Source organism: Anas platyrhynchos, chromosome 9 (assembly GCF_047663525.1).
Source record: "Anas platyrhynchos isolate ZD024472 breed Pekin duck chromosome 9, IASCAAS_PekinDuck_T2T, whole genome shotgun sequence".
NCBI classification, from domain to species: domain Eukaryota; kingdom Metazoa; phylum Chordata; class Aves; order Anseriformes; family Anatidae; genus Anas; species Anas platyrhynchos.
The window spans coordinates 4,063,921-4,091,393 of NC_092595.1; the positions used below are offsets into that span (position 1 = coordinate 4,063,921).

The 27,473-nt window shown below is 38.6% G+C and overlaps 1 protein-coding gene across 2 annotated transcripts in view; it reads left to right on the forward strand.

Annotated features, from left to right (window-relative positions):
• Window positions 1–25,383, forward strand: part of SERPINI1 (serpin family I member 1) — a 46,566-nt gene extending 21,183 nt beyond the window's left edge. For both annotated transcript variants that reach the window (XM_027464266.3, XM_027464267.3), the window contains exons 2-9: window positions 2,486–2,753; window positions 4,527–4,757; window positions 7,327–7,521; window positions 8,605–8,809; window positions 14,426–14,523; window positions 20,475–20,561; window positions 21,806–21,895; window positions 22,672–25,383. In XM_027464266.3, the coding sequence (XP_027320067.2) occupies window positions 2,504–2,753; window positions 4,527–4,757; window positions 7,327–7,521; window positions 8,605–8,809; window positions 14,426–14,523; window positions 20,475–20,561; window positions 21,806–21,895; window positions 22,672–22,748 (1,233 nt within the window). In that variant the 5' untranslated portion in view covers window positions 2,486–2,503 and the 3' untranslated portion in view covers window positions 22,749–25,383. The remainder of the gene's footprint in view (window positions 1–2,485; window positions 2,754–4,526; window positions 4,758–7,326; window positions 7,522–8,604; window positions 8,810–14,425; window positions 14,524–20,474; window positions 20,562–21,805; window positions 21,896–22,671) is intronic.
• Window positions 25,384–27,473: the final 2,090 nt, after the last annotated feature.

The following is a 27,473-nucleotide window of genomic DNA, read 5'->3' on the forward strand; positions in this document are numbered from 1 at the left end:
TTTGTACTTGTGCACTGAGAAAGCCCTTGCCTCGCAAATAGCCTGAGAGCGCTGCCACCAAAGGACCTGAGCACATCCTCTGGCTGTGCTTGCCTGCTGCAGTCCTCTAAGCCTGCCTAGCAATAGCATGTGTGGCAAGGAGCAGTGGTGGAGTGCTGGATAGCAGCCTCTGCAACTAAAAGGCTGGGGAAACCTACATTTTTAAAACTGAAAATGATCTTAGGTCTTCTTTAACCTTGTCAGCTTGGGCAGTTCAGTGCTATGGCCTTCATATAGGGTGGGAGGGGGAACCCATAGGTGTCTGTGTAATTACAACATCATTGAGCAACACGAGTTAGGTTAAATTAGGATGTGAGATTCCCCGATTTTACAGGCTAATTTAAAAGCCACAACGATGCTCTGTGTTCATCCTCAACGTAAAAGAGAAGCTGCTGCTTCACTGTTCTTGGAGTGTTTTTTTTGGCACACAAATTCATGTGCATGTCACACCTGGCAGGGCTTTTAGGATGAGACAAATACCCCCCGCAAAAAAAGAAAAAAAAAACATAAATCAAGTTGTCTACTTTAAAAAATCTTAATATCTTTGTCAGTAACTAATAAATAGATAGCTTTAAAAAAAACACTTCTATTAAAGTGTTATTAAAAAACTATTAAGGAAGTTGATATTCATACTATTTTGGACCACAGTTTTTCAAAGTGTTTGAGGTAAATGGTGGTTGTGCCTCAGACTGAAGCCTTTCCATTGGGAGGCAGGGGAACGTTAGTTTTATAGCGTGCTGAAATACAGCCACCAAGCACAGTATGGAGCGGGAGCTGTGGGCCTGTGACTTGCTCAGTGCCGTTCCTGAGAAGATTACGAGCCTTTGGTGGAGGTTTTTGATATCTTCTGAAGACTCAGAAAGATCCATCCGATAGCCAAGAGATGAAGTGAAGCCAGCAGAGGGGCAGGTTCATTAGGAATTGAGAAATGGAGCGTGTTTCACAGAAATATGTATGCAATCATCAGAAGAGAGAGGTGGGGAGAGGGAGGAACAGGCCTCTAGCTCGTGTCTCGCTGAGATCCTGCCCTTTTCCCCTGCAGCATGTCTGCTGCACTAGTTCATCTGTTTCATTTTCTCACTGAAAAAAAAAATAAAAGGCTGAGCCCCAGCAAGGGACAGGAAGAATCTTAAACAGCGGCCGCATGGGTTGCTGCCAAGGCGCGTACGTGCACCCTGTTGCTTCTTGTATTTTTTCAGCTATAAAATGTGAAGAATAGTGCTTAAATTATGTATCGTTTGGTGTTATGGAAGTTAATTATCTCATGCTACACAGTCCTCTGAAGATGAGATGAGCTATATAAATGTTGTACAAGGCTTACCAAGGGTCTCCATGTGAGGTGCACAGAAACTCTGGTAACTGGAGCCGGGAGAGCTGGGAAGCACGAGGCAGAGGCCCTGGGGCTGGCTGTGTGTGGACTTCACTCAGCAGAACAGCAACATCCAGCTGAATTTGTACCATGCTGACACAGAAACATGCAAACACTTCTTCTGGACCAGAGCTGTCTGCTCCATTGTGGTAGAAATGTCCTAAGTGTCTGAGGTTTGTAACTGAAATGCAGGCGGTGTCGGCTGGTGTGGCTGCCCCAGGCAGCGGTGGGTTCAGTGCTACGGCAGTGGGGAGCTAAAAGGGAAAAAGGAAGATGTGCAGTCTCCCATAAGGTGGAGTTTTGGCGGTGTCACTGGCTGCGTGACAAGTCAAACTGGGCTGGAATGAGAGCTGTTGTTTACTGAAGCTTTTTAGGAAAGCCTGGGTGGGGGTAGATCAGTCAAATGCTTTAGTACCAACCTGTTTTCCCGTTCACTTTCTTCTTACACACAGTAACTTTAGCTCTCCTCTACAGGTCTCTGAGCAGGGCTTCTCTCTTAGCTAGCTTACCTAGCCAACTCTTCATTATTTACCAGCAGGCTTTTTGGCTGCTTGCCGTGGGTTTTGCAACCAAGCAACATCAGGGTACACTGCCTTTGTCACCGGTGTCAGCGAGCTCTCCTGCGGTGCTTGAAGCAGTTCTACCAGTTCCAGGCTTAGAGCGGCTTAGATGAATAAGTTGCATCTTACCAGAAGGTCAAATGAAAGAATTGTGTTTCTAAGTCTCCTTGGTGGATGAAGTGCAGAAATATACACCGATGCCAAATCAGGATTGCTTAACAATACCCTGCTTTAAAGGGAAAAGTAGGAAAGGCATTGCTGTGCTTTGATGTCTTTTTCTGTAGAAGTTGCATGAGGTCACATAATGAAATAGGCTATTTGGGGGAAAAATAAATGATTCCTTCAGTTCAAAGGGTATATCTATCAGTATCTCCTCCAAATAACTACTGTCTACGTTTAACTAACATCAATAGATTTTTTCCAGATACCATTAAAACTGAAATACTGTTATATTTTCTGAGTGTTATGTATTGTTATTTATAAGATTAACTTATTTCCTCTATATTTCATCTTGCAGATCTTAAAATCTTACAACATGTATTTCCTTGGACTGTTGTCTTTGCTTGTTTTGCAAAGTAAAGCCTTCAAGACAAATTTTCCTGATGAAACTATTGCTGAGCTTTCTGTGAATGTTTACAATCAGCTGCGAGCTGCAAGAGAAGATGAGAATATTCTTTTCTCTCCTCTGAGCATTGCAATAGCCATGGGAATGGTAGAGCTTGGAGCCCATGGAACCACTTTGAAAGAAATTCGTCATTCATTGGGTTTTGACAGCTTAAAAAATGGTAAGGCCTTTTAATCATGTTTTCCAAGGGGCTTTTTGTCTTAAAGAAACAGATAATAATGCTTGAAAATGCTTGAACCACCATGAAAATGACCCAGTGTTGTTCATAGATTTTTAATAAGTAGCCTTCTTGACATCTTGTTTGGCCTGAATCTGCTGAGGTGTGCTTGAGTGGATTCCAAGTCAAGAGATGCCAATTTGCAATCGTGACTTGGGCACCTGGATTTTAGGTGACTGCAGTTAGCTATTACCTTTGTTACTTTCTTCAAAATAGGGATGTTTTTGTCTCTACAGTTGTGAAAAAACTTTATGGAAGTATCTTTTCTTTAGGGTTTGTAATGAAACCTGAAAAGGAAAGCAGTTGTTTTAAGTCACGTTGTTTAGAAGAAAGTATGAAAATGTTGGTAGTTTAACTGATGTCATTATGTCTTACTTTTACAAAACTGGCTTGGTTCTTATAGGTAGAAATGTAGATTTTACCATAAATTCTAGGTCTTTAATGCTCAGTTTGCACTGCATAATACATCATACAGGCTTGCAGGCTAAATTAGGAAATAGAAGCATTTTGCTTGTTTCAGCATGATACTCCACATGTTCCCCTCAGCCTTGATGATACACAAGATGCACTTCTAGCAGAGAACAATACTTCTGTGCCATCCTGTTTGTACTATGGGATAAGCAGTCATGCATCTGGATGTAGTGCTGTGAAATGCAAGCATGTTCAATGCAAACCACTGTATTATGACTGCAAATGGAGAAGATCATTGTTCTGAGAAGTGGTTTCTATGAATTTTGATGTTGGAATGACTGGTTTAAAACTGGAATTGAATGTCTCGTTCCTTGAACTTGTTGGACTTTAAGTCCTTAGCAAATGGATATTGGTGAAGGAATTCTGAATACAGTTTAGAAATGAATTATTTGGCAAGCTTTCTTGCACCATACCTCTCTGCAGATTGTCTTTCTGTGGAAGTAACGGTGAATATTCAGTTCTGCAGTTTCTCTAAATGTTGATTAAACTGTCCCCTAGCTGTAACTGAGGGAGTTATGCAACAGATTTGAGCCAGATCGTTCACCATTCTTGCATCAGTGCTATTCAGGGAAAGTACTCCAACAATTTGAGATTGGAACATATAATTGAATTCAAATTTTAAGCTAGAATTTTCAGCTTCAAGTAGGCAACACAACAGTAAAAGCCTTATGTTTTGAAGCAGACCACATTTTTTGAGTCCCATTGGCTTTTGGCTGCAGGAACAGGTAAATATCCTATGTTTTTTTTAAATCCATGTAGTACCCTGGGAAATTCTAAACCCAATCTTTGTTCAAGGAACCTTGTGGGGGTCCCTTAGCATCAGAACTTAATTTTCCTTACCAAGCTCCTAAACAGTTTTTAGGAAATAATGAAAATTCTGTTGGCTTTGGTGGTAAAGCACAAAAGTATGACTCATAAGAATAATTTTAAGTTACTCCTGTTGTTGAAAGGATTGCTTTTGGTAGCTTTGTCTGTAATGGAGTTCAAATGGATTGTTAATATTGCTAATTATAGGAAGTAGAAAGAATAAGCTCTAAACGTGTTCTGCCTTGCAGATTGTTTTTTCAGATCTGAAGGTGTGTTCAGGTTTCAGTCAATGAGGCTACGTGTGCTGATCACTACTGGATTTAGAAACAATTTTTTAAAAAAGGAATCTTTTCATAAAATGACTTTGAATTTGCAGCAGAAAAACATGCAATGACTTTTTCTAAAACCTTCTCACCGAACTTGTTTTTCTTTCCTCAGGTGATGAGTTTACCTTTTTGAAGGACCTTTCTGATATGGCAACTAGTGAAGAAAGTCATTATGTTCTGAATATTGCTAACTCTCTTTATGTGCAGAATGGATTTCACGTCAGTGACAAATTTTTGCAGTTGGTGAAAAAATACTTTAAAGCTGAAGTAGAGAATATAGATTTCAGCCAGAGTGCAGCTGTAGCTACCCACATCAATAAGTGGGTGGAGAATCACACAAATAGTAAGTCCACGTGATTTTTATATACTTCCTGCAGTAAGCATTTGTTGTGTTTCCAGAGTTACACAACATTGTTGAATTGTTACTTGGGTCTTAAACAAAACAGATAAAAGTCAAGATACCTCCTCCCATAAAATAAAATAAAATAAAAAAATACACTGGTACTAGTTCTTCATGCATTTATTTATTTTTTTTTCCTGTGCAGGGATCATCTGTAATATTTACTGAAGGAGAATGTTTCAATGGTAGTCATTTTAATACTGATTTTGGTATTAAGCTATAAAAAGTAGATAGGTGCTATCGCTAAATGCTTAAAACACCTCTACAGAGGGGTAATTGACCTATGCTTTGGATGTGTGGGAGGATCACACATGCTGAGAAACTCATACAGGTACAAGGTACAGAGAAATTGAATACTAATGAATGCTAAAGATAATTGTAATAAGTGCAAAATCAGACCCTGTAATTTAATCTTTTCCATGTGAGGGAACTAGATCGCATGTCGAAAGGGTATTTGATTGTAAGAATATTGTCACCAGAGTTTTACAACAAAACCGTGTAGCAGGGGAAAGGAGTAAGCATAAAATTACTGATGTAAATGTACCTATTAGATCTGTTTGGCGTGGTGCTTGTTCACATGTGGCATCCCAGAAATGTGACACTTTCTGAATGCATGTGCAGTCAAGGCACGAGGGTGAATTTAGTGCCCCCTTCTAGGGATCAAAGCATAATCTCTTTGCAGTTCATCTGGTGCCCTCTGAGGGATGGATGATATTTTGAGCAATTCAACAGAAATCCAGTTCTAACATCAGTTGTACCATTGTGAAACTGAAGGTACTGGAGCCTCCTTTAGGAACTAACACGCCATTGTATTGTAGGAGCATTTAAGAATCCATAATGCTGTATGGAAATTTACAGTACCAAAGTGGGAAAACACCTCGTATAATGCTTCTAAACCATTTTTGAAATGATCTAGTTTTTCCAAGTGAAAACAGAGCCTATTATATTTATAATAAATTCTGCCCTTTATCTTAAGCTGCAGAAATAGAGGGAATGTAAGTAATGCAGAAGCTTGCGCAGTGTTTTCAGAGAAGCATGGTGTCTGAGGGAAAAGTAAGACTCCTTTTATAAGAGCACCCAGATCTCATGCTTAATAGCTGCCACATCTGCTGACCAAGCTCATAACCATCATCCTGCAAGGAACTGTCGAGCTAACAAAGGCAGCTATAGGTTTCTCAGCATTAGGTTGCGATAGTAACAGTCCCTCAGCCTAATCTCTGAGCACTACATTTTATTTCTCTCCTGTCTGCCAGCTCTGACAGAAGGCTCATTTTCTCATTAGGTAAGGAGTATAAGACAGTCAGGTTTCCAGTTCCAGTATGTTTAGCATGATGGGAGGCTCAGAGCAGAAAACATAAATGAAGGTTTCTCTGGCCTGAAAAATTAACATATGTTTGTGTACTAACAAGATGTGGCTGAAAAGCACAAGAGGAAATGATGTACCAAATAAAACAGGAAAAACATGATGTATATTCCTTATTTTTTCCTTTTTTCCAACCATAAAGTATGGGTCATATCTCATTTTTAAGAATGTTCTAGGTAAAATGCAGTATTAACACCGAACCAAAACAAATACTGCCCTGTGGTACACAAATTTCACTCCAGTTGATAGGTGTCATATGCTCCAGAAAGCAGAATGCAATTTGTTTTAAACCATGGGTTAAGAAGTAATAATCAGACTGAGGAATGTGTTTATTTTAACACCTTACACTGCAATGTCAGTTAAAAATAGGAACAAGCAAGAAAGCCATCTGAAGTAGGCTGTAATTCTTCAAGAATAGTGACAAATGTGGTTGGTCAGTGCACCAAATTTAACAAACTCAAAATTGTTTTGCTGGAAAGCAAGCTGTTTAAGGTGAGTTAAGGCAGGTGAGACTATTCTCATGTAAATTGCTTATTTAGGAGTAGGAGCAAAGCAGCTGCCTTGCTCAGCTGACACACTCCCTTGCACAGAGCAGATGCCGGATGTCTTTCTCTTGTGTTTTTCAACAGTAAGTGTCAGTGGAACAAATGCTGAGAACTTTTTTGATGTTTAGTCCTTACTAATCAGTGGGATGTTACTTGATTAGAAACTGAGCACTTCAGAATTGGCCTAGGTGAAGTTCCAATAGGTATGTTTATGCACTTGAGGCACCCATTTTAAGTGCTTCTTTGGATTGGAACCCAAGTTTGTAGATGAGCAGACCTTAAGAGCATAATGTTGAACTATATTATAGCACCTGTGTAAATATTTTTGATCCCTTTTCTGCTTGATTTCATTGTGGGCTTATATTTAAGTACTGGTAAAGGAACAGTTGACTAACATGTACTAGATGGAAAGATTTATGCACCTACACTGTGATTTTAGGTTTACAAAACACTGACAGTTTAATTTGAGATTTAATGGAACATCTGAATTGGAAATTACATGTTAGCAAAGCTTTTTATTTTCTTTCTTTTTTTTCAAGCTGTCTTAAGTTTTGATTTAATGCTCAATTTGACATGCAGAGTGACAGTTGTTTTTTCTTCTTAGATATGATCAAAGATTTTGTGTCATCAAGAGATTTTGGTGCTCTAACTCATTTGGCTCTCATCAACGCAATCTACTTTAAAGGCAACTGGAAATCACAATTCAGACCTGAAAATACAAGAACTTTTTCTTTTACTAAAGATGATGAAAGCGAAGTGCAGATTCCAATGATGTACCAGCAGGGAGAGTTTTACTATGGTGAGTTGGAGATTTAGCAATTTAAATCCAGTAAGTCTTCCCTTAATAGCTTTGTTGCAGTAATACCTATTTGTACTGTTGACTGTTCATCCACCTAGAATTTTAAATGTGGTGTTTGCCCAGTGAAGGGATGCTTATTTGATGCTTTCATAATGTGTGTGCTTCTGTATTATACTGGATAGCAACATATATAATGACATCTTTTATTACTTTTTAGATATGTTTGGTGCCACGTGGGGAATTTCAGAATGTTTATCCATTATCTCTAAACTCTTTACAACTATGGAGCTATTCCTGCTTCTTGCTAAAGTATTCTTGTGCTGTGTTAAAAAACGAATGGACTGGACATTAGGAAAAATTCCTTGCCTATGAGGGTGGTCAAACACTGGAACAGGCTTCCTAGAGCGGAGGTTGATGCCTGAAGCCTGTCAGTGTTAATGAGTCATTTGTATAATGTCCTCATTAAAATGCTTTAACTTCTGGTTAGCCCTGAAGTGGTGATCAGGTAGTTGGACTCTGATGATCTTTGTAGGTATCTTCTAGCTGAACTATTCTGAATAAATATAAAGTCTTAGTTTAAGAATAACGCTTGTTCGTTAATGCTCTAACATGCTTAGGTAAAATAAGAGTTCTTTGAACAGCAGAGCTAATGATTGTTTTTAGCTTAAGCTTGAGCTCCAGATGGGTTCTAAAGCGTCTAGCATGGGCAGTATTTCACTCATTAATAAATTCTCTTCTGAATTTAAAAAAAAAAAAAAACAACTCTACCTGTTTCCATGGAACTCTTGGCAGCTTTAACAACTGTTAGAGCTCTCTGTTCAAATAATGGAAGATAAATAAGTTCAGAGGTATGATTACCTACAAACTGTGATTGCCTAAGTTTACCTTCTTTAAGGAAGTGGAAATAGGGCTCAAATCATATGATGGAGAAACCATTATAAATTTTATGTAGAATCGTGGGTCATCTTTAGCTCCAGTACTTAGTAAACATTGCCTAGTATTAACCTTCCATTTTTTCATTATCTCTGGTGAAGACAGAAGGAAATACTACTGATAGCATTTTTTTTGTGTGTTCTCTTGTAGGAGAGTTCAGTGATGGCTCCAATGAAGCAGGTGGTATCTATCAAGTTCTGGAAATACCGTACGAGGGAGATGAAATTAGTATGATGATCGTTCTTTCCAGACAAGAAGTTCCGCTGGTCACACTGGAACCCCTCGTCAAAGCCTCGTTGATTAACGAATGGGCTAACTCAGTGAAAAAGCAGAAAGTGGAAGTATATTTACCAAGGTGAGAATATGCTCTCATGTCAATAAAGGGGAAAGACTGCATTCATTTTGATTGGAGCAGTGGAAGAGGTAAAACCTGAACATCTTGAGCAAATCTGTAGTTATGTAGCAGCCGAATGAAGGCTGCTGTGACAAGAGAGCCTGAGGGCATTCAGGGTAGAGTGGTGGTAGTTTGAGCAACAAGTGAATGCTGCATTTGTGTCCCTTCCAGGTGTGTAAGCTCCTGAAAGGATTACTTCATCAGAAATGTATTCGTCCTGAATGATGGCTCCCTTTTTATTGCAGAGCTCATTATGTTAACCACTCCATTTAGACGGGAGCCATAGAAATATCGCTAGCCTCTATTAACAAAAGCTAAAATGTTTAATTTGGGTACTAATTAGATTACTGTTTGCTGCTAATTTAAAAAGTTCTAATGGTGTGTCTATGTAGACACAAACCCTGAATGTTGAGAGGTAATTCCAGTCAGTCAATTTTTGTCTTTTTTTATTTATAAGGGCTGATTTCTTTTTTCTTTAGAGCAGTAAAACTTGTTTATTTGTAGACATAAGTTATGTGTTCAGTGGTGTATTTACTCAAATATACCACTTCAGTTCTCTTTCCTAGAATTGTTTCATCTGCCTCTAATTGTTTTTTCCATGCTTACCTTATACTTGTTACTACTGTGTTGTTGGTTCATAATACTCCTTAAGTGATTCATAATGATTTAATTGAAGCGTTGATATAACAATATGGCACAAGCTTGGTGTGGATTACTCCTACATATTCAGCTTTCTGTGGTGCTGTGCAAAACAATACATGGAAGAAGAAAAATATAGTGAATTCTTTTAATCACTAAAATAGTTACTGTTTTCCTGTGATTTGGAGATTTGGCTTGGTCATATTTGACAAGTAAAGAGCAGGCCAAGAATTCCTGCTTTTTATCAACTTAGTAAAAACCATTCTCAAGGAGCTATCTGCAGCTGAGCACCATAAACCAAGTGCAGCCAGGATAAATTAGGTTGAGATGGACTGGTGCTGTTGGCATGCCCTGATTCCAGCTCAAGATAGAATTCTGCTTCTCTTTAAAGCCATTACGCTTGGAGTCACAGTGAGGGATCGGCAGCATTTTGGGGCTCTGTATCTTTGTCCTGCAGTAAGTGCTCCTTTTTTTTAGTAGTATTTCATTTGAAGAAGGCACAGCAGCAGAGATGCACCGCAGATTTTGTACAGGCTGAGCCTAATGCACAGTCTGGGTGTCTTGTGGTTGTTTTTCACCTGGAGTTTCATTTCCCAGGAGCTGTGAGCAGAGTCTCCAGGTTTCTCTGCAGCCAGGATCTCAGACATGAGTTGGAGGTTGAGGTTTTGTGTGGTCATATAACTTCCTTATTTATTCTGTGCCCAACAATTCTTTCCTCAGGCTAGTTTTCATGCCTGTCACTCATTTAAGAACCTCAAAGAACTTGGTAAATGTTTTCAAACTGAGGCTATACAGAGGTAAAACAGGTACAACCAGGTGCTGATTACCTTCAGTATTTTCTGATTATAAGATAGCTCTCATGAGCTTGAAACACCATGCGGTAGTACTGCAATTTCCTTATAAAAATTAAAGATTGATTGCATGTTCCCAAGGTGTTGGATTTCCATTAGGGGTTTGGAGGGTATCTGCAGGATTTTTATCAATGCTCTAAATAAAAACTTCATAAATATTTTATGCTCTGACTCAGGAAGGCATGTTATGAAATGTGGCCTGCAGGCTCTGTCCACTGAGAAACTGAAAGCAGCAGTGGAATAAAATTAAATTTTTATATCCTGGAAGATGCTATCCAATTATAAAGTGAACATTTTTTAAACTTATACACTTGTAATAGGGCCTGAACAACTAGCCAAAGCAGAGTTAATCACAACTTCCCAGTTTCTGTCTGCATTATCTGTGTGCAAATGAAATTGCATATTACGCCTCTTAATAGCAAACGAGAGATTTGTACAGAATTGTTAAATTATACTTTCTCATTTTCATTTTCAAATCATTGTTTCCAGCTTAACTCAGACTAAAGTGATCAACAATTTAATCCGTTTTTTTCCATAGAAGTGAAACAGACCATGAATCTAATTTACAAAACTAACAATTTATTTGAAGAACACAGGAGGAACTGCTACCTCGTGACAGTACCACAGTCTGCAGATCGCCTCCTAAAGACTGTCCTAGCACGCTTGGCTTTCCACAATGACCTTCCTGCTTTTGTGTTCATTGAAAGCATCTTAAAAATGCCTGAGATGGTGTTGAAATAAGTTTCTTTGTGTGATTTTTTTCTATTTCTATCAAAAAATCCAGCCATTATCCCTTTTTAACATGCTGTCTTGAGTTCCTTTCTTATGAGGCCATTCTTACCGTTCTTGGGATGCGATCACAGGAGGTGTAGAACTGCACTGCTGAAATAAATACACACTTAGCCAACGTCTGCAGCTTATCTTTAGCCCTGGACAGAAGGAATTTTCTTGAGAAAGAGCCATAACCTGCCTTGCTCTGCTTGGTTAGAACAGCAGCGTGGTAGGATTATTGTTGTTTGATGTCAGTCTATTAAATTATGCAAGCTCATTCTAGCACCTCAGGACAGCCTTGCTGAAATTCCAGCTGAAAAGTTGGAATTGATGTCAGCTAGCAGCTTGGTATTATAGGCCGCTTACTAAGCTGAAATAGTGGTTCAGATCCTGAGGGCCTCTTTTCCAAGCAAGAAATTGTTGATTTCTTGAAATGAAGCTATTCCTCTGCTTCTTGTTCTGCAGAATGCAAGGTATTAGAACAAAACTGAGAACCTGGAATTTCTTGCGCTTTCTCACTCAGAATTTATAGTAATTTTTGAAATTCTAGCCTCTGGGATGAATTGCATTAGACTGTAGTTCACTTCTGCTGTGTAACTAGAAAGTGTGCTCAGTCCCACATGATCCTGAACACCTAAGGACTTCAGTAAAAATTCAGCATTTCAGAAGGGCTGCACAGCCTCGTACAAGATGAAGCTGTCTTTTCTGCCTTGAAAGTCTATAAACTAGAAGAAAGCCTGAAACAGTAGTGCTTTATATAAACCTAAAGCTTCAGGTACACAACAAAGGAGACTGTCAATGACATAAATGTGTAATTGGAATCTAATGCTGATGTAAGTTTTAAATTTGAAAAACATGAAAATATTATCTTTCTCTGCTCAACTCTCCAGAGAGCTGCTTTAGTTTCTCAATCTAATACTGCTTCCAAAGCATCTTTCTGTCCTTCATTTCGTGTGGGAGTGACCCAAAGATAATGGAAATGAAGGAAAACATTTTTTTGATCAGCTTTTTGGACTGCATTTTACATATAGGAAAGGCTTCACAAAGGAACATTGGGGTGGGGAACTGAATTCCCATCTTCACTTCTCGTTATCTTGACTAATAGTGAATGGGCAGTCACTATCCCTTACCACTATTCCTGCTGAGTGCTTCCTAAGGAGGCCTGTGGGAGCTTGTAGCAATGTACGTGTGTGTTGGTGAGCCTTCTGGAACTGCTTAGCTCTGAAAGCTCTCCTTTTGACTCAATAGACCAGTCTGTCCATTTCTTTTCTAGCCCTATGGTGAAAATGTTTCTCGCTTTCCCTTCAGTGGCTGTGCTTTCTTACTTCCATTCAGTCTTTAATGCTCCCCGTTGCAACTTGACTTCTGATACCGAAGTACTGGAATTCACTTCTCATGCTATTTTCAGCATCAGAAACACCTGAAAGATTGTAGGAAAAAGGCCATCTGTTTTGTTACAGGGAACAGATACTGCAGATAACCGTGGACTGGTTCTCGTATCGTGTAGTTCAGCATTGCCGAAGTCTGGCCATACAGCAAATACCTGGCTTGGGAAATGAGGCTGGGTTGTAGATATTTGAAACGAAAACTGACATCACCGGCTATAAGAAATACGTGGAAATCTAAATATTATTAGAGCTTGTCTATAACTCATTTTAGTATCTGTGAGAAAATAGGGGAGATACTGTTTTTGAGTGGTGGCTCACTTAGATTGCTTTTTTGACCACATGAAACTTCTTAATTGTCACAATTCTGGGCAATCATTCATTAAAAAAAGCTTTCTATTTTTATTTACCTGTAAAAATGCTGCTGTGCTGATGCATTCCATGCCAGAACACCTGAGAAGCTTCCTCTTAGACATAAATCTTTTGGTCTCTTCTGATTCTTTTGAGAACTGCCAAAACAATAAAACCACAAGTATCAGTTCTATTTTATTCCAGGCACAGACTGGAATTCATCTGGACAGGTTACATGACCACATGCAGTGCAATCAGTGATTTGTCAGACCTGAACTCCCTCCGGATCTTACTTTAGCTTGCATAAAATCCTTCTCTGAGTAATGATTAACATTTATTCTATCGCGGATCATTATGAATGCACTTGGTGTAAGGAAGGAAGATCCACTTGACTCTTACTGAGTCATCTTTTGATGTCCAGGTTATTCTTTTTCAAGCTGCCAAGGCTTGTACATGCAGAGGTATCACTCATCCAGCTTTTCATCTGCTGTTCTCTGCTCAGATTTCTGGGTTATACTTTCTCCTGGAAAGAACATGTTTGCTGGAGAAACTAACAATACTGTATGTACCATATATTTTGCTGTACACTTGCTGTAACCAGTCATTGTCAACATAATTTAAATCTTTAATGCTGTCATTCTACAAAGAACTCACAACTCTGCTCAATTTGTCTCATGTGTCTGTAGACTTCTGGCACCTTCAGGGCAGGGCTGCCATTGTATTTTGACACATTTCATTGTTTCTGTAGCTGCCCAGTCTGTTTCTGCCCATATACAAACCTTGAGTCCGTTCATTTCATGAATACCAGGCATAAGTTTTTAGAATGTTTGAAAAATCTTTGCAAATGGAACAAGCTCTTGGTTGAAATCTTGCCCTCAGGATAAATCTCAATTTGTGCTGCCTGCCAGAATAGCAATGTAACCTAGAGCACAGGTTTGCAAGCTAACCCCCAAAGTCCCCAAAGTCTTGGCAGGTGATCATCACAAGTGCATTTGCACTAGCAATTATTTTTGTTTTGCATTCATATTCAAAACCCAATTAGAACTTTGCTACAGCAGTAGTTAGACGCAAAGTCAGCAATGCTTTTGTGTTCATGGTGTTCTATTAGTGTTCATAATTGTTGGTCTTTGCTTAATCTGACTAAATAAAAATGGAGCATCCTTTCCTATTCTGTCTTTGCCAACAGCTGCCTGTGAAATTTTTACAGTCCTTTGTCTTATTTATTCCATTCTACTGTGTCTACAATTAAATTCAGCTCTTACAGTAAACCTGTTGTGTAAGACGCGAGCGTTTTGCATTTAGCTGCTGCGTAATTTTGTTCTGAGGTTTTATGGTCAGGGACTGTATGTACCATCAGCATGTTTTTAACTGCTCCTGCATTAGAAAATATATTTGCTGTGAAAGTAAACTAACTTATTTGTAAGCATTTTTATACAAAGTGTCACTGCTACACAACTAATGCTGAATCTCCTGCTTTACATTATTTACCTCAGTACTTTAATCGTCGTTAGCTAGAAATTATCTCTAATTTAGGTACTGTTTCCATTCTGATTTTTGCAATTTTCTGTTATGTTCTCCAGGTTCACAGTAGAACAGGAAATTGATCTGAAAGATGTCTTGAAAGGTCTTGGAATTACAGAACTGTTCAGCCATAGCGCTGACCTCACTGCGATGTCGGGTAAGAGGTTCTTGTTTTGTCTTCCAAGATATATGAGGAAGTACTAAAATCATCCGCCTAAAGATAACATTCTATAGAGTTTATCGGTTGTTTTCTTTCTTAAATAAAAACTACAAAAAACCTGTTAGCAAGTTCTTGATCTCTTGGGATTTGGGGATGATGTATGAGTACTTTCACTGTAGGAGCCGCTGGGGCAGGGAAGCAATCCATCAAGGTGGGAAGGAGTATTTTGACCTGGGAAAGTTAATTCGGGGTGTTTTACAATTGAGTCTTACTAGAAATTTAGAGAGTTCAGTACTATGCAAGAAGCAGATCCATGTTAAAGCAATGTGTGGCTTCATGGCAGATGGGGTTCATGCACCACAGGGGTTGTCATCTTTCATCTCCAGAGGCTATTTGTTCATGGCAATAAGAGCTTTTAGTTCTTGTACAATTAGTCATCTCCCCAGACACCTTCTGTATAGGAGCAGCACAGGAAAGAAAATTCTGAGATAAACAAATGTTTGCTGCTTGTCTTCTTCATTATGTTGTCAAGACTATTTTCAGAAGTTGAAATATCCAATACATGTAAAAAAAAATAGTTGGACAGGATATTTTTATTCATTTAATACCTTCTAAAAGGTATGGAAGTGTTTAAAAAAAGGTAATTGAGTGATCTTCATATAAAGTTTCTTCCTTTGTTTGTAAGACAAGTAGCCACACGAGCGGTACATTTAGCATGGTCTGTCCAGACCTGAGGTGTGGCAGACCAGGTCGTTCTCTGTCTAGAAACATGCTACCAGTGTGGGATGATGATGATGGTTCTTGTAATTGATGCTTATAGACACCTCCCTGTATGTGTTCCTGCCCTATGGGTTGCTTTCTAATCAGCCAGACATTTGCTTAGCTGATGGGAAATAACTGCTGCTAATGGGCTGATCCTGGAAGCAAACACACTGGTGTGGCTCGTTCAAGGTGGTGCTAATGAAGGGGAACCTTCCTATAAAACTGGCAGAAAAATGCTTAACACTTTCATCTCCTTTTCACTTTTAAGTTTGAAATGCTGTTTATAGGCTGTCGTGTAGCCTATCCTGCTGTTTTGCTGCTTTGACTTTTCCTGCAAAATGATGGGAAAAGCTAGAGTTAGCTCTTGCGAAAGCAATTTGCATAAATGAATAATGCTTCTCTAAAATCAGTTTTCTGAAGAGAAATACTTCTGATTTCTCTGTTGCCCCAAAGAAAAGTAAGCTTTGCGATAACTTCTGGTCTGTGTATGGAAAAAAAATTTATTTGAGGAAAAGTACCAAGGAGAATAGAAAATGCACAGTGCAGGTTTAACTGCAAAGGCAGCTCGTGGCTCTTATTTCATTTAAAATATGCCTAAATATCAGTGAAATATCAACTGTAGCTGAGGTAAGCAGAAAGATTGGAACTTGCTCATGCTTTAATCCATGTGACTAATGGCTTGTTTAAAGTTTTATATTTTTTACAATTGTGCCATATAAAATCAAAATACCATGTTTTGCATAAGCGAATTAACTCCTCTACCATTTAAAGAGTAACTTCTTTATTAAATGTAGAGCAGTGTATGGAGAGAAATCATGAGTTTTACTGTAACATTCTTACCTGTCACTTAATAGAGCACATGCCACCAGGTAACAAAAAAGGTCTTTGATAAATTAAGAATAAGAATGTTTTTGAAATAATCCTTAATGAAAACTCTACTGTTCATGCTATAGAGATGAATTTTCAAGTAATTAAAATATGGACGATGCTCCCCACTTCTAATTTCCCCAATGTAAAATGGGGATGGGAAAGAAGGAAAGAAAATGATGAAGGGAAATGTTATAAGCTTGCTTTTGCAACTACCTGATTAATGTGTCAGCTAATAAGGAGGTTGAAGCCAGAAATTTACATGCAGTTCAGTGTCAGCCCTCTGGAAAACTTGCCACTTCATGAAACCTTAAACGAAAATATTTGAACAAAATGTTTGTCTCAACACTTTTTTAATTTGGGAAGAAAATGAGACTTTTTGAGAAATAGTTGCATTTAAAAATACTCTCCTCCCCCTCTCTTGTTGCTGTTGCCTTTGGATTGTTGTCAAGGAAAGCCTTCTGCAGTTTCAGCAGCCCTAATCCTGTAATCAGATCCAGGCACAGATTGTTGACTTCAGTGAAACTCTATGTGGGTTTAGTGGATATAAATCAAATTGCAGGATTAGACTGATTTTTCAATATTTATTTTACTTTTTACACTCAATCTGAAAAATGGAAATAGCTGAGTCAGTTTTACCTTACAGGATGTCTGGATTGTGAGCAACCAAGTAAAGTATTAATCTAGATGCACGCTGTAGATACAGCTCTTGCAGAAATTATTTGTCAATATACACAGGTGAGTAGGAGGACATTCAAATATCTAGTCTCATGTATTCTGACTCACTTTCAGTAAAAAAAATTCTTTAACAGATTTGATTTCAATCTCTGATTTTATCAGGCGTTCAAAATAACCAAACCTGGAATTCAGGAATAAACAAATCTGGAAACAGCTTCTTGTATTTGGGGCTTTATAACTTACACAGCATGTGATCTTGCAGCTTGAGTATCTTGGCACCTCTTGGGGCTTACACTTGAACTTGCAAAGTTCCCCTTCTCTTCCAAATGATTAAAATATTTTTCTGTTGTATAATGCCTTAAATTGCAAATGCTTTTAAACCTCAAGGTGTCGTGCACTGTGGGGACCAGTGAAGTGATTTTAATGACTTGCTCTCCCAATACAATGTAGTTGGAAGGGCACCATCCCAGTAAATGGTTCTTCAAAGTCTTGGCTGAGGAAGGTATCATTTTTCTGGGGCAACCTAAGCTGAAAAAGCCAATAAATATGCATGCTTAAAAATGAGACTTGCAGAGCAACCAGTTGGCAACTCTGAGTAGGAGTTTGCAAGCATATGGAGTGTAGTGACAAATGAAATGTGATGCTAACAGAGTCATGTACATTAGAAGTAAGCCTCCTACACATTAATGGGTATCTAGGCTAGGGTCCTGCAGAAGGCTTACCCTGATACCAAATCTGCACGGGTCTTTTCTGAGGTGATAGAGGTCAAATCACCTCTGTGAAAATCTGTATTCAAAGAAAGTGCTGGAGAAAAATGGCATGATAGTAGATACTCAGGTAAGCCCCACCTCTTCCACAGCTGAAATCATAAGGGAAAGATATAATGTTGTATATGATGAAGTACTGCAGGCAGTGACTTGACAATCGCAGAGTACAGCAAGGAAGGATGTCTGAATACCAGGTGACAACATTAGCCTCCCATATGGAAACAGATTCGCTTCAGGGAGAGATAAATGAGAGGGATGAGATGGTGGCAATATAAAGAAAATAGTCTAGAGAAGGTAAACTGGATGTGGAATTGCTATTTTCACCATCCAAGGACAAAGATATCTATTGGAGTGAAAGACAAGAAATTGAAACCAAATAAAGTACCTCTCTTGTGGAAAACTTAACCACGGAGATCTTTGGATATAGTTGAGGTCGTGAGGTTCATAGGATTAAAAAAAAAATAATCCTATTTTCAGGGCAATCAAAACTATTCATACTATGTTGATTAGACACCCTATACATCCTGTGGATTAGGAACTTGGTTTAGGTTATAAGGCATGTGCTGAGTAAGAGGATGTTTTTCTCTAAGGGGTAAATTACGCAGTAGCTTTTGTCTGAGACTTTTATCAGGTACTGAAGCAACAAAAAGACTATAGCTGGAGTAGTGCGCTAGATCAGGTGGAGATATCAGTCTCATCTTCCATGGAACTTGTATTCCTGTTAGCAATATATTACATTTCTATCCGCAGATTCAGAATACCCTTATAACTAGGCTTGTTTTTATAGCTGGTGGTAAATATTAGCGATGTTTGTGTTGGCTGAGTTAAGACCCTATTTTGTAACACTCAATAAGCTCATTAGATGGAGACCAATCTCGTAAGGTGCTAAGTGTTCTGCCTAGAAATATAGCTCAGAGTAACAGAAGTGCCATGCTATGTGGAGTCAAACCTACAGGACGAAAATGGGGAGTGTTGCTGTGAATATTACAGGCCACAGGAACAGGCTAAGTACTGTAATAAAAACCATGATTGAAATGGGTGATTAGGGTAAGTGTCAAAGTCTTTGTCTAATAAACGTAAATATTTATTTGGGTTGAAGATAAGCTCTGAAACAGCATTTTTCTCCGAAGGTTGCAGAGTTTGTTTTCTTCTGGTATGTGCTGTATATAAGCTTAAGTGCTGAATAGAGCACCAGAGTGGGCTCGAGCAAGGATAGCAAAATGCAGCTGCCTGGAATGAAGAAATGGGCAGAACTGACCAACACGCTTACCAGGAATCCTGTTAACTGACGTGTTCACAAAGTCAGTGCACACAATGCAAGATGTGCAATAGAAATCAGATTTACAGGGGTCTGTCACCCTCTTTTGCCTGGTCTATCTGGAAATGTTCTTGCACATCCAGGGCTTGTTCTAAAACGGTTTGGGGAAACTTTGGTCTCAATGCATTTGTAAGAATGGAAGCTTTAGAGGATGGCAATTAAGCACCTGATCCGAGTGCTCAGCTATTTTTACAGATAGCACTCAGGGCTTGGAAATGCTGTTGGTGTTGGGATGTAAGCACAGCTTTCAGGTGGTGTTTCCCTTAACAGAAATGAGTTAAGGAGAGTTACAGACACAAACGCTGGGGGGATTGTGCTTAGTTTTCAAGATAATTGGACACTGCATGTCCCACGTTTTACAGCAGCAATGGAAATTTTATCCTAGCTCTCAACATCTGAAGGCTTGGATCTGATGCCTAGAATTGCTAAATATTAGCAATCTAGTGTGTTTTACTAGATACAGTCTCAAAGGGGATCATCTGGGGCTTTTGGTGGTGAGTTTTAAGTTAAGCAGCTGAACTATGAGGTGTAGTTCACTCTTATGTATGTAGCAGAAGTGAGACTTGCCCAGGAGAGACATTTTAAACTATTGTCTCTTGTGGTTTTGGTTCGTGTTAGTATTACATCTGCCGGCTGTAGCTGTGCAAGCCAAAAAAAATGAATAACAATTAGAAGAAAATAGTCCCAGCCTTTCCCCTCTTACTCAGTCTTCAGCTCGAATTCTGGCATTGAAGGATCAGAAATGCAAAATGGCATCGCTGTCTCGCTGGGGTGGTTAGATTAGATTTTCATGGCTGTGTAACTCCCTGTTGAGAAAGCTTTTATTCCTTTCCTAACTGCCAGTTGTGCTCTGTCATTACTGTGCGTTTTATGCAGGTACAATAAATGTATATCTAATCCTCATTATGTCGTACTGATGAAACTTAGTCAAACTGATTAAATGGTGTAATGTATTGCTTCCTGCAAGGTGCTGACTATTTCAATAGGTCTGATCACTTAGACACCGAAGAAAAGTAATGAAACATCCACTGACTTAAGCAGGAGTAGACTTGGACCTGAATTAAAACACTGGGAAAGAAGGATGGAAAACAAGACTGAAAAAGTCAGTTTTCTGGTGATTTTTATTGCAGTAGATAAATTTAAAAGAAACTGAAGACTTGTAATGGCAAGAAAGAAAATACCTGTTTTTTTCCCCCAGACAAAGTCTTTCTCTATAATTATTTGTATTATAGCGTCATAAGCCCTTTCCCCAGTAATTACATTCAAAATCTTGAATGCAAGGATTGTCTTTTACTCTGATTTGTTGGTGCTCTAGGTAGTGCCATGCTATTCTAATACATATAGGGTAGAAGAGCACTAGAGTCTTGAACAAGGTAAAGGAGCCTGTTAAAGGTGATGGCAGAAGGTATTGTAATGCAAGTCCTACGTACAACGTTCTTATCGTTCCCTACTTGGTATAGAGGGTGGATAACAGTGCTAGGGTTTGGGGCTGTGTTTTTTCCTAAATGCTTCATTTTTATTGAGCTGCTTGAAATATATTTCTTTTTCCTCTCCAGATAACAAAGAACTTTACCTGGCAAAGGCATTTCACAAGGCTTTCCTAGAAGTTAATGAGGAAGGATCAGAAGCTGCTGCTGCCTCAGGTACCTGACTGAAAAGCAGAACGAATTCAAATGCTGAGTTATTCTGTGTTAATTAATATTTTAAAACTGACTTGCTGGAAAGCGAGGAAAGCTAAATAGCATGTAGCATGGAGGCAGAGCACAGCAACTATATTTCTCATCAGAAGAGAAATTTGGAAACAAGTGTTAGCGTTTTCTTATCATGGTGTGTTTCACAAAGTTTGGAGCATCCTGTGAAAAACCTTCAGTATTTTGCTTATGAGTGTTGGGGGTAGGGGAGACAGACTGCAGCTTGTATCTTCATGGAACTTGAGCATTCATAAACATTCATAAATTTTGATCTGCTAATTGAGAATGGTTGAAAGCATTTGATCTAGAGTAGTTAAGAGCTGAGAGTTGTTGCAATTGCATTTTAAGCTCATTTACAGAGAAGCAAGATGGGAAGTGATGAATGAAAAAAAAAAAAAAAGCTCTCCAGTATTACTCCTAGGAGGCCAGGTTGTTAGTTTACGTGAAAATAAGTTTCATTTCGTATCATTACCTGGTTTCTAATTGCCTCAACTCATACCTTTCTTTGAGGAAGAGAAAAATGACTGACTTGCTGATGAATATTAGAAACTGTTCTGGATTGTAACATTAATATGGATAGGGATTACTGTCATGCATGAGTCTTCATTGTCAGTGCAATGAAACTGTAAAAATAAATGAAACATTGGGAGATAATGCCCTGGAGAAATCCATGCATCACCAAATAAAAATAACGAAGAGCAAAATTCTGCACAACTCCCACTTAATTTTACCTTCAACCTTTGCATTGTTTAAAGGTTCAAGTGAAGCTAGAAGCTGCAAGATCAGCCCGTTTAGTTTTATTCTCTGTAGCTGTTAAGGGTTACCTTTTCCTATCAAAGGCAGGCTAGAAGCTGTTTAAAAGAGGTCAGGAGTGCTGTCTAACATAATGCATTTTCTTTCTACAAGTAAGCAGGTTTCATAATTTCTCTTAAGGTTCTGCATTTTAAATCATAAACTGTTCCCTCAGCCTGGGAAATTGTACCACTTCATTCCTAACATTTCTTAAAGCACAACTAGGCAAGCAATTATTCTGGAGGTCATTTTAATTTTTGGTTAGATTGCACAATTTCTTGGTGACATTCAGTGCTGGGGTTTGGTACTTCAGTGTCTGCTCATCAGCCTTACAAGTATCTTTCATGAAGAGCAGGAGAGAATGTGCAGTGATGCTTCAGTTGACTATGTCCTTTCTCCTTTAGGAATGATTGCAATTAGCAGAATGGCAGTGCTGTATCCCCAAGTCATAGTTGATCATCCCTTTTTCTTTTTGGTCAGGAACAGAAGAACAGGTGAGATTTTTTTCACTCTTCTACATCTTTCACCAGTGTATCACCAGGGTTACAAAAGCAAATAACATATTTTGATCAACAAATTGTCCTTGTATTACAAATTTTCCTCAATTTGTATTGGAATTCCTAACATTAAAAGATCGAGTCTATGTCCACTTCATGTCTCTCCAAATACAAAACTGAAATTTGAATCATGAAAAATACTCAGCTCAGTGATTAAAAGCCCCGGGGAATAAAAATTCACCATTTTTATCAGAATGCAGTGTTACTGCCCTGAATAACCATAATCACTGTATTCCGTAAGAGCTTCGCTGTGGGAAGAGCTGTGCTCCTAGTACTGAGTGTTTTACATAATGGACATATATTACAGCTATGAATAATTCTGTTGTGCTCTTGAAATATTCTGTGGCAGGCAAGAGATGAGAACAGCATTCACTAGCAAAATGGGCAACGATTAAGTTAATTCCTTAGTTTCATATTTGTAAGTTGTCTTAATGCTGTGGTTGTGGCTGGGTGTCAAAATGTTACTGTGCAGCAGCTGACTGTCAGATGGATCTGCGTTCAGTGCCTTACCTGCTCTGCAAGCAAGCCAGGGAACTCTGTAATGGTTACCCTGATTCTCAAGAACATCCAAAGTGTTTGTGATTGATTCCTGTTTTTAAAAATTGTGGACCAGACAGTCTAGAAGTCAGTATCAGTAAATCACCATCGTGTAACGTCAACATTTCCTTTTAGTTTTAACATCTTTCCTTCCCCTCTCTTTTTCCCTTTTCCAGGTACTGTGTTATTCATGGGGAGGGTAATGCACCCTGAAGCAATGAATACGAGTGGCCATGACTTTGAAGAGCTTTAACTACTGCCAGCTACCAAAATGAGGAAAAAAGCACATGAAGTTTGAAGCTAATGTATTTAAGGTTTGCTGTGTTTTCCCCCAAGATACTGTTTAAAATGCTTTCAGATCTGTGTGCAAGTCAAGTTTCCAGAGGAAAGTTCACAGTATTAAAATAATGGTTCTGTTTGTCATTGTGATTGCTGTGTCCTTAAAATAAAACTGTGTACATGTCAACAACTGTTTCTTGTTCTAGTGAATTGTAAAGCAACAAACTTGCAAATCCATAATTCCTAAATTTTTCACAGTCCAAAGACTGACTGGATCAATGATAAAGGAGCAGAATGTGTGTAGCTCTGAATAATCAAATGGCAAACCTTGATGATAACTTACAGTTGAAGAACTACATCTGGAAAATGTAATCTCTTCTTGTAATAGTAAACAGACTGCGGTGTGCTGTCTCATCAAAGTTAATGGGAAAAAATTAAGCCTAATGGATTCTCAGATAACTGTGGTTGACTTTTTGTGTGAACTCCCACATGTGATTCTAAAATGTTGCTTTTATGAATGCTCCTGCATGCGATTCTGCGATTCACCTTCCATAAATGTTGATGCCAATAAAATTTGATCGCATGATTATTTGAACCTAGTCAGTATAGAATAGCTATGTATGTGACTGAAGTAAAAATAGGTGAAGTCATGTTATTTGTGTGAACATATTTTTTTTTTTCCACAAAAGTAGATGCTCTACTTTTAACCTGAGCTTTACAGTATCTCACTTCAGTGATCTAGAACAATCTTTCTCAATACTTATTTTCTTAATTTTAAGTGTATAAAGATGTCTAAAGATGTTCAGTTCATGAATGTCTAAAGGAACAGCATAGTCCTTATCGTTCCCTAACTTTTGAGTGAGGACAAACAGAGGAAAATGACACATACCACAAGTAAATGTTAGCCTGGAATTAGCTGCTCTTTCCATTTGCAAGAAGTACCAGCGATCACTAGGCAGGCATGTAATTATTTCTTCCCTTATTGCACAAATTATGAGACGAACAGAAGTTATTAAAAAGGTGAGAGAATAGGAGAAAAGGGAGGAGCTCTTGAAACAGATCATAAATACAGCCTTGTAGATAAATGGGGTTTTCAGACAACAGACATTTTATTTTGAATTCTATGGGAACAAATGCACACTGGCTGATTTTAACAGACAGGCCTCTTAGGCATGCATTCAGTTTAAAAAAGCATAGACACTGCTCACAAAGTTACTCATGCAAGGAGAACTTCCCAAGTTTGGTACATGGTTCACTTTTTTTACCCTGCTGGTGCAAATCCCACAGGTCAGGCTGCGAAGTGATGTGTGCAATCCACGGAGGCTGGGTGTGCTGCCTTAGAGGGCGTTTGAGCACACCAAGTCCTGCCTTCTTGGACTGTTTTGTTCTATTGCAAAGAGGAAAAATGAAAAATAAAATGAAGCTCCTGCTTCTTCTGCACTGTTCTCCCGTTTGGTATAGCCCTTAGTGTCTTATAGTCTAGACTTGATAAGAATTTTTTTGTATTGAAATTTAAACGAATTATAATCTTAGTTCTGTATAGTTAAAAATGTACCTAGAAGCATTCCCTCTTCCTCCGAAGAAAGAGAAGGCTAATTTTACCAAGGTGTAGAACTAGCCTCAATGCACTTAAATCCAGCTCCTTTGACACTGTTAGAGAAGGGCTGGATCTTCATGTTTAGATGATTTCATGGAAACCACCTAACGTCTGTAAAAGTGACTCCACGTGGTAAAGATCCGTGTTTTTAACCTCAGTGGGAGCCTGAGTTTTATGCTGTTACGTTTTTTCAGGCTAATTTTTGAGGTGCTCACTGAAGTGGAAAAACATGAGAAAGATAACTCAGTGAAGTTTATTCCCAGTGCAGTGAAAGATCTTTCTGACCAATTCTGTGTTGTTTTTTTTTTTCTGCATTAGTTCCTTGCAGTGTAGATGCTCCTTACCAAGGGAAAGACTTTGAAGATAGACTTGAACTAAAGCTATGGAATTATGGAAGGACAACTGCCAGTCAGAAGTATTTATAGAGGATATCAGGCAAGTGCACAGACTTCCCTAGCAGTTAGAAGACCATAGGTACTGAGAGGAATTATGTTTCTCATGTGCTAAGTCTTATTCTGAGAATTGTCTCTGTGGGCATATTGGAAAGCAAGCAGAAACAGAGGTGCAAGCACTAGTTATTTCACTTGATACTCACCTAGTCCATACAGGTGCAAAACAACCATTTATTGTTTCTTGAAAATCAAGAATTATCTGGTTTTCAGTAATAAGAGTGGGTTTTTCACTAAGTTATGCACAATTGTTAGTCGTACACCACAAGAGCAGCTCTCAAACAATACTGTTTTTCAGTAGTAATATCTTAAGTATTGTTACCAGTTTACTGAGGTGTATGAATACTATTACATTGTGATTTTAATCTAGATTTTGTATGTTCTTTTCAAAGATGCTATTGCTTCTGAGACGAAATTAGCAAAATACTTTGTCTTTCTGTTTTTATGGTAAGGGGAATTCCACAATAGTATTTCATATGTTGAGTTTAGGTGTGTGGTCTTCTTAAAAAATAAATTTGTATTTTGTGTTGGGGGCTATATCAGAAAATAAATTACTGAAACTTGTATAGTTGTGCTGTGTAAGTGACCCATGATGTGAGTGTCTACTGAGATCCTTCTGTGAAACACATCGAGTTTAAACACAAGATGCTGTTCCCTAATGTCGTTGTCATCTGTCTTTCTTGCATACATTTACTGGAGTCCAGCTGGAAATGTTTTTCAGAACTTCAGTTCAAGAGACTATTTTTCCTGCAAGTCCTTTTAGTAGCGGTGCTGTGACCTGAGAATGACTGAATGACTGAAAAAAACACCAAGCACAACCACCACTTCCCAGGTGCACAGAAGAGACTGAAAGGTTATTGAAAATGGCAGGGCAAGTTGTTGCTTAGTACAATCACACATGTGCTTAATGGGGGGCTAGACTGACATTTTTTGAAAGCCAGTCAGTTTCTGGCTGTGGTTTTCTATTAGATGCTAAGCGCTTTTCATTTGCTATAGTCTCAAAGTCTGTAGTTAAATTACAGTAAGGATCATGGCTTGCATTTTTTGCTTGATTCACCCCACTGCGGTCTCACAGCAAATGCACAAGTATAAAACTGGACTTACGTGGTACTGAGAGAAGTACGTGACACTACTCAAATGAGATCTTTGTGTTGTACAGGTAACAGCAAAAGATTTGGTCAAAGCTTTTGTGGGTAATTTTTCAATGATGGACAGGAGAAACCACAAGATGTCACTCTATCCTAAGAAGCCAAGAAGTACTTTCTCGTAGGGCAGTAATCCTAGGGGAATGTTGGAAAGCTGAATACATCCTGAATGAGGTTCGAGTATATGTAGGTCTTGGTAAAATCAATGGGTTGTGTTTGAGAGTGTAATTAACCACTGCCTGAGATTAATGATTGGAAGAAAAAACAACTTAGAAGCTCTTCTCTGATTCTTGATAAAAGATTGCTAGATAAAATCCATTCTTCATAGGGGTGTCTTTGTCCTGTTCATAGTCTGGATGCTAAATGTTTTTCAACCCAGTTTGATGAACCACAGTAGAGCTGTACTGTGCTTACTTCCGAACTGTAAGTGCTACAATAGGAGACGTTTCCTTAACTATGGAATTTTCTTAACTAGAGGAATGGCAGGGTTGAAGTCGTTGATGCACTGATCCTACTATTCTGTTGTTTTCATTTGCTTACCTCTGTTATTTCCCCTTTCCTTTGCTGCCTTGTGTACCATCAGTAGAATTTCCATGTGAGCAGATTCCCGGTGTATTCTCCCGTTGTACAGTGAAATTGCACCAGTGTAAGGTGTTGTCCTCTCTTCCCGGGGAGGAAGCAATATTTTCCCTACAAGGATTTTCTAAAAAAGAATACTAGGCAAACTCCAAAAGCTGTGTTTACAAGCTAATTCTCAAGTTGTTTCTGTCCATTTTAATGAACAATCTTTGCATTTGTCCCCACTGCGGGAAATGGAAATAGATTTTATTAAAAGCACAGTGCCAAGGAGGAAGAAAACCATACCTTAGTAATTCAGCTAGTACCAGCAAGAAGTGAATTCGCTTCTCCCGTGAACTCTGCATCCACCGATGTGGTTGATGAGGAATTGTAGATTATTTTAGCTTGTGAAACTGTCTGCAGTCTCCGAGCATTTTGGATCAAGCTGCAGTAGTTACAGGGGTCCAGACAAAATGAAAACTGTTTGCTTACTGGGGACCTTTAGTAATTGGTTCAATAGTTTGTCTTCAGCTTCCAGCTGGCATTGGTTAAGGAATATAAAACAAAGTTAGACATGGAAAACCATTTGCAATACACAAACACAGCAGTACTATGTAACTTGTGAACAACACTATATATGTTACCCCCAGCTACTGGGGCTTCTCAAGTGACATTCTCTATATAGGGCTGCTCTTACAACCACAGCGATGTGAACATTTTTCATTTCACAGCAGTAATTAGAAGTCGTGGACCAATTGTTTGAGGCATTAGTCAAACAAAACAAAATATAGACACAAGTTCTGTAACAAAATGCATTTTAAATTGCAGTTCGTAGACACCAGGACATTATAGCAGTCAAGGCTTTAAGGCTAACGAGGGATAGCAAACTTAACTCACAACCACCCTGGTAGGTAGGTAAAGGGAGAAAGACAGTGAAGATAAATGTTATC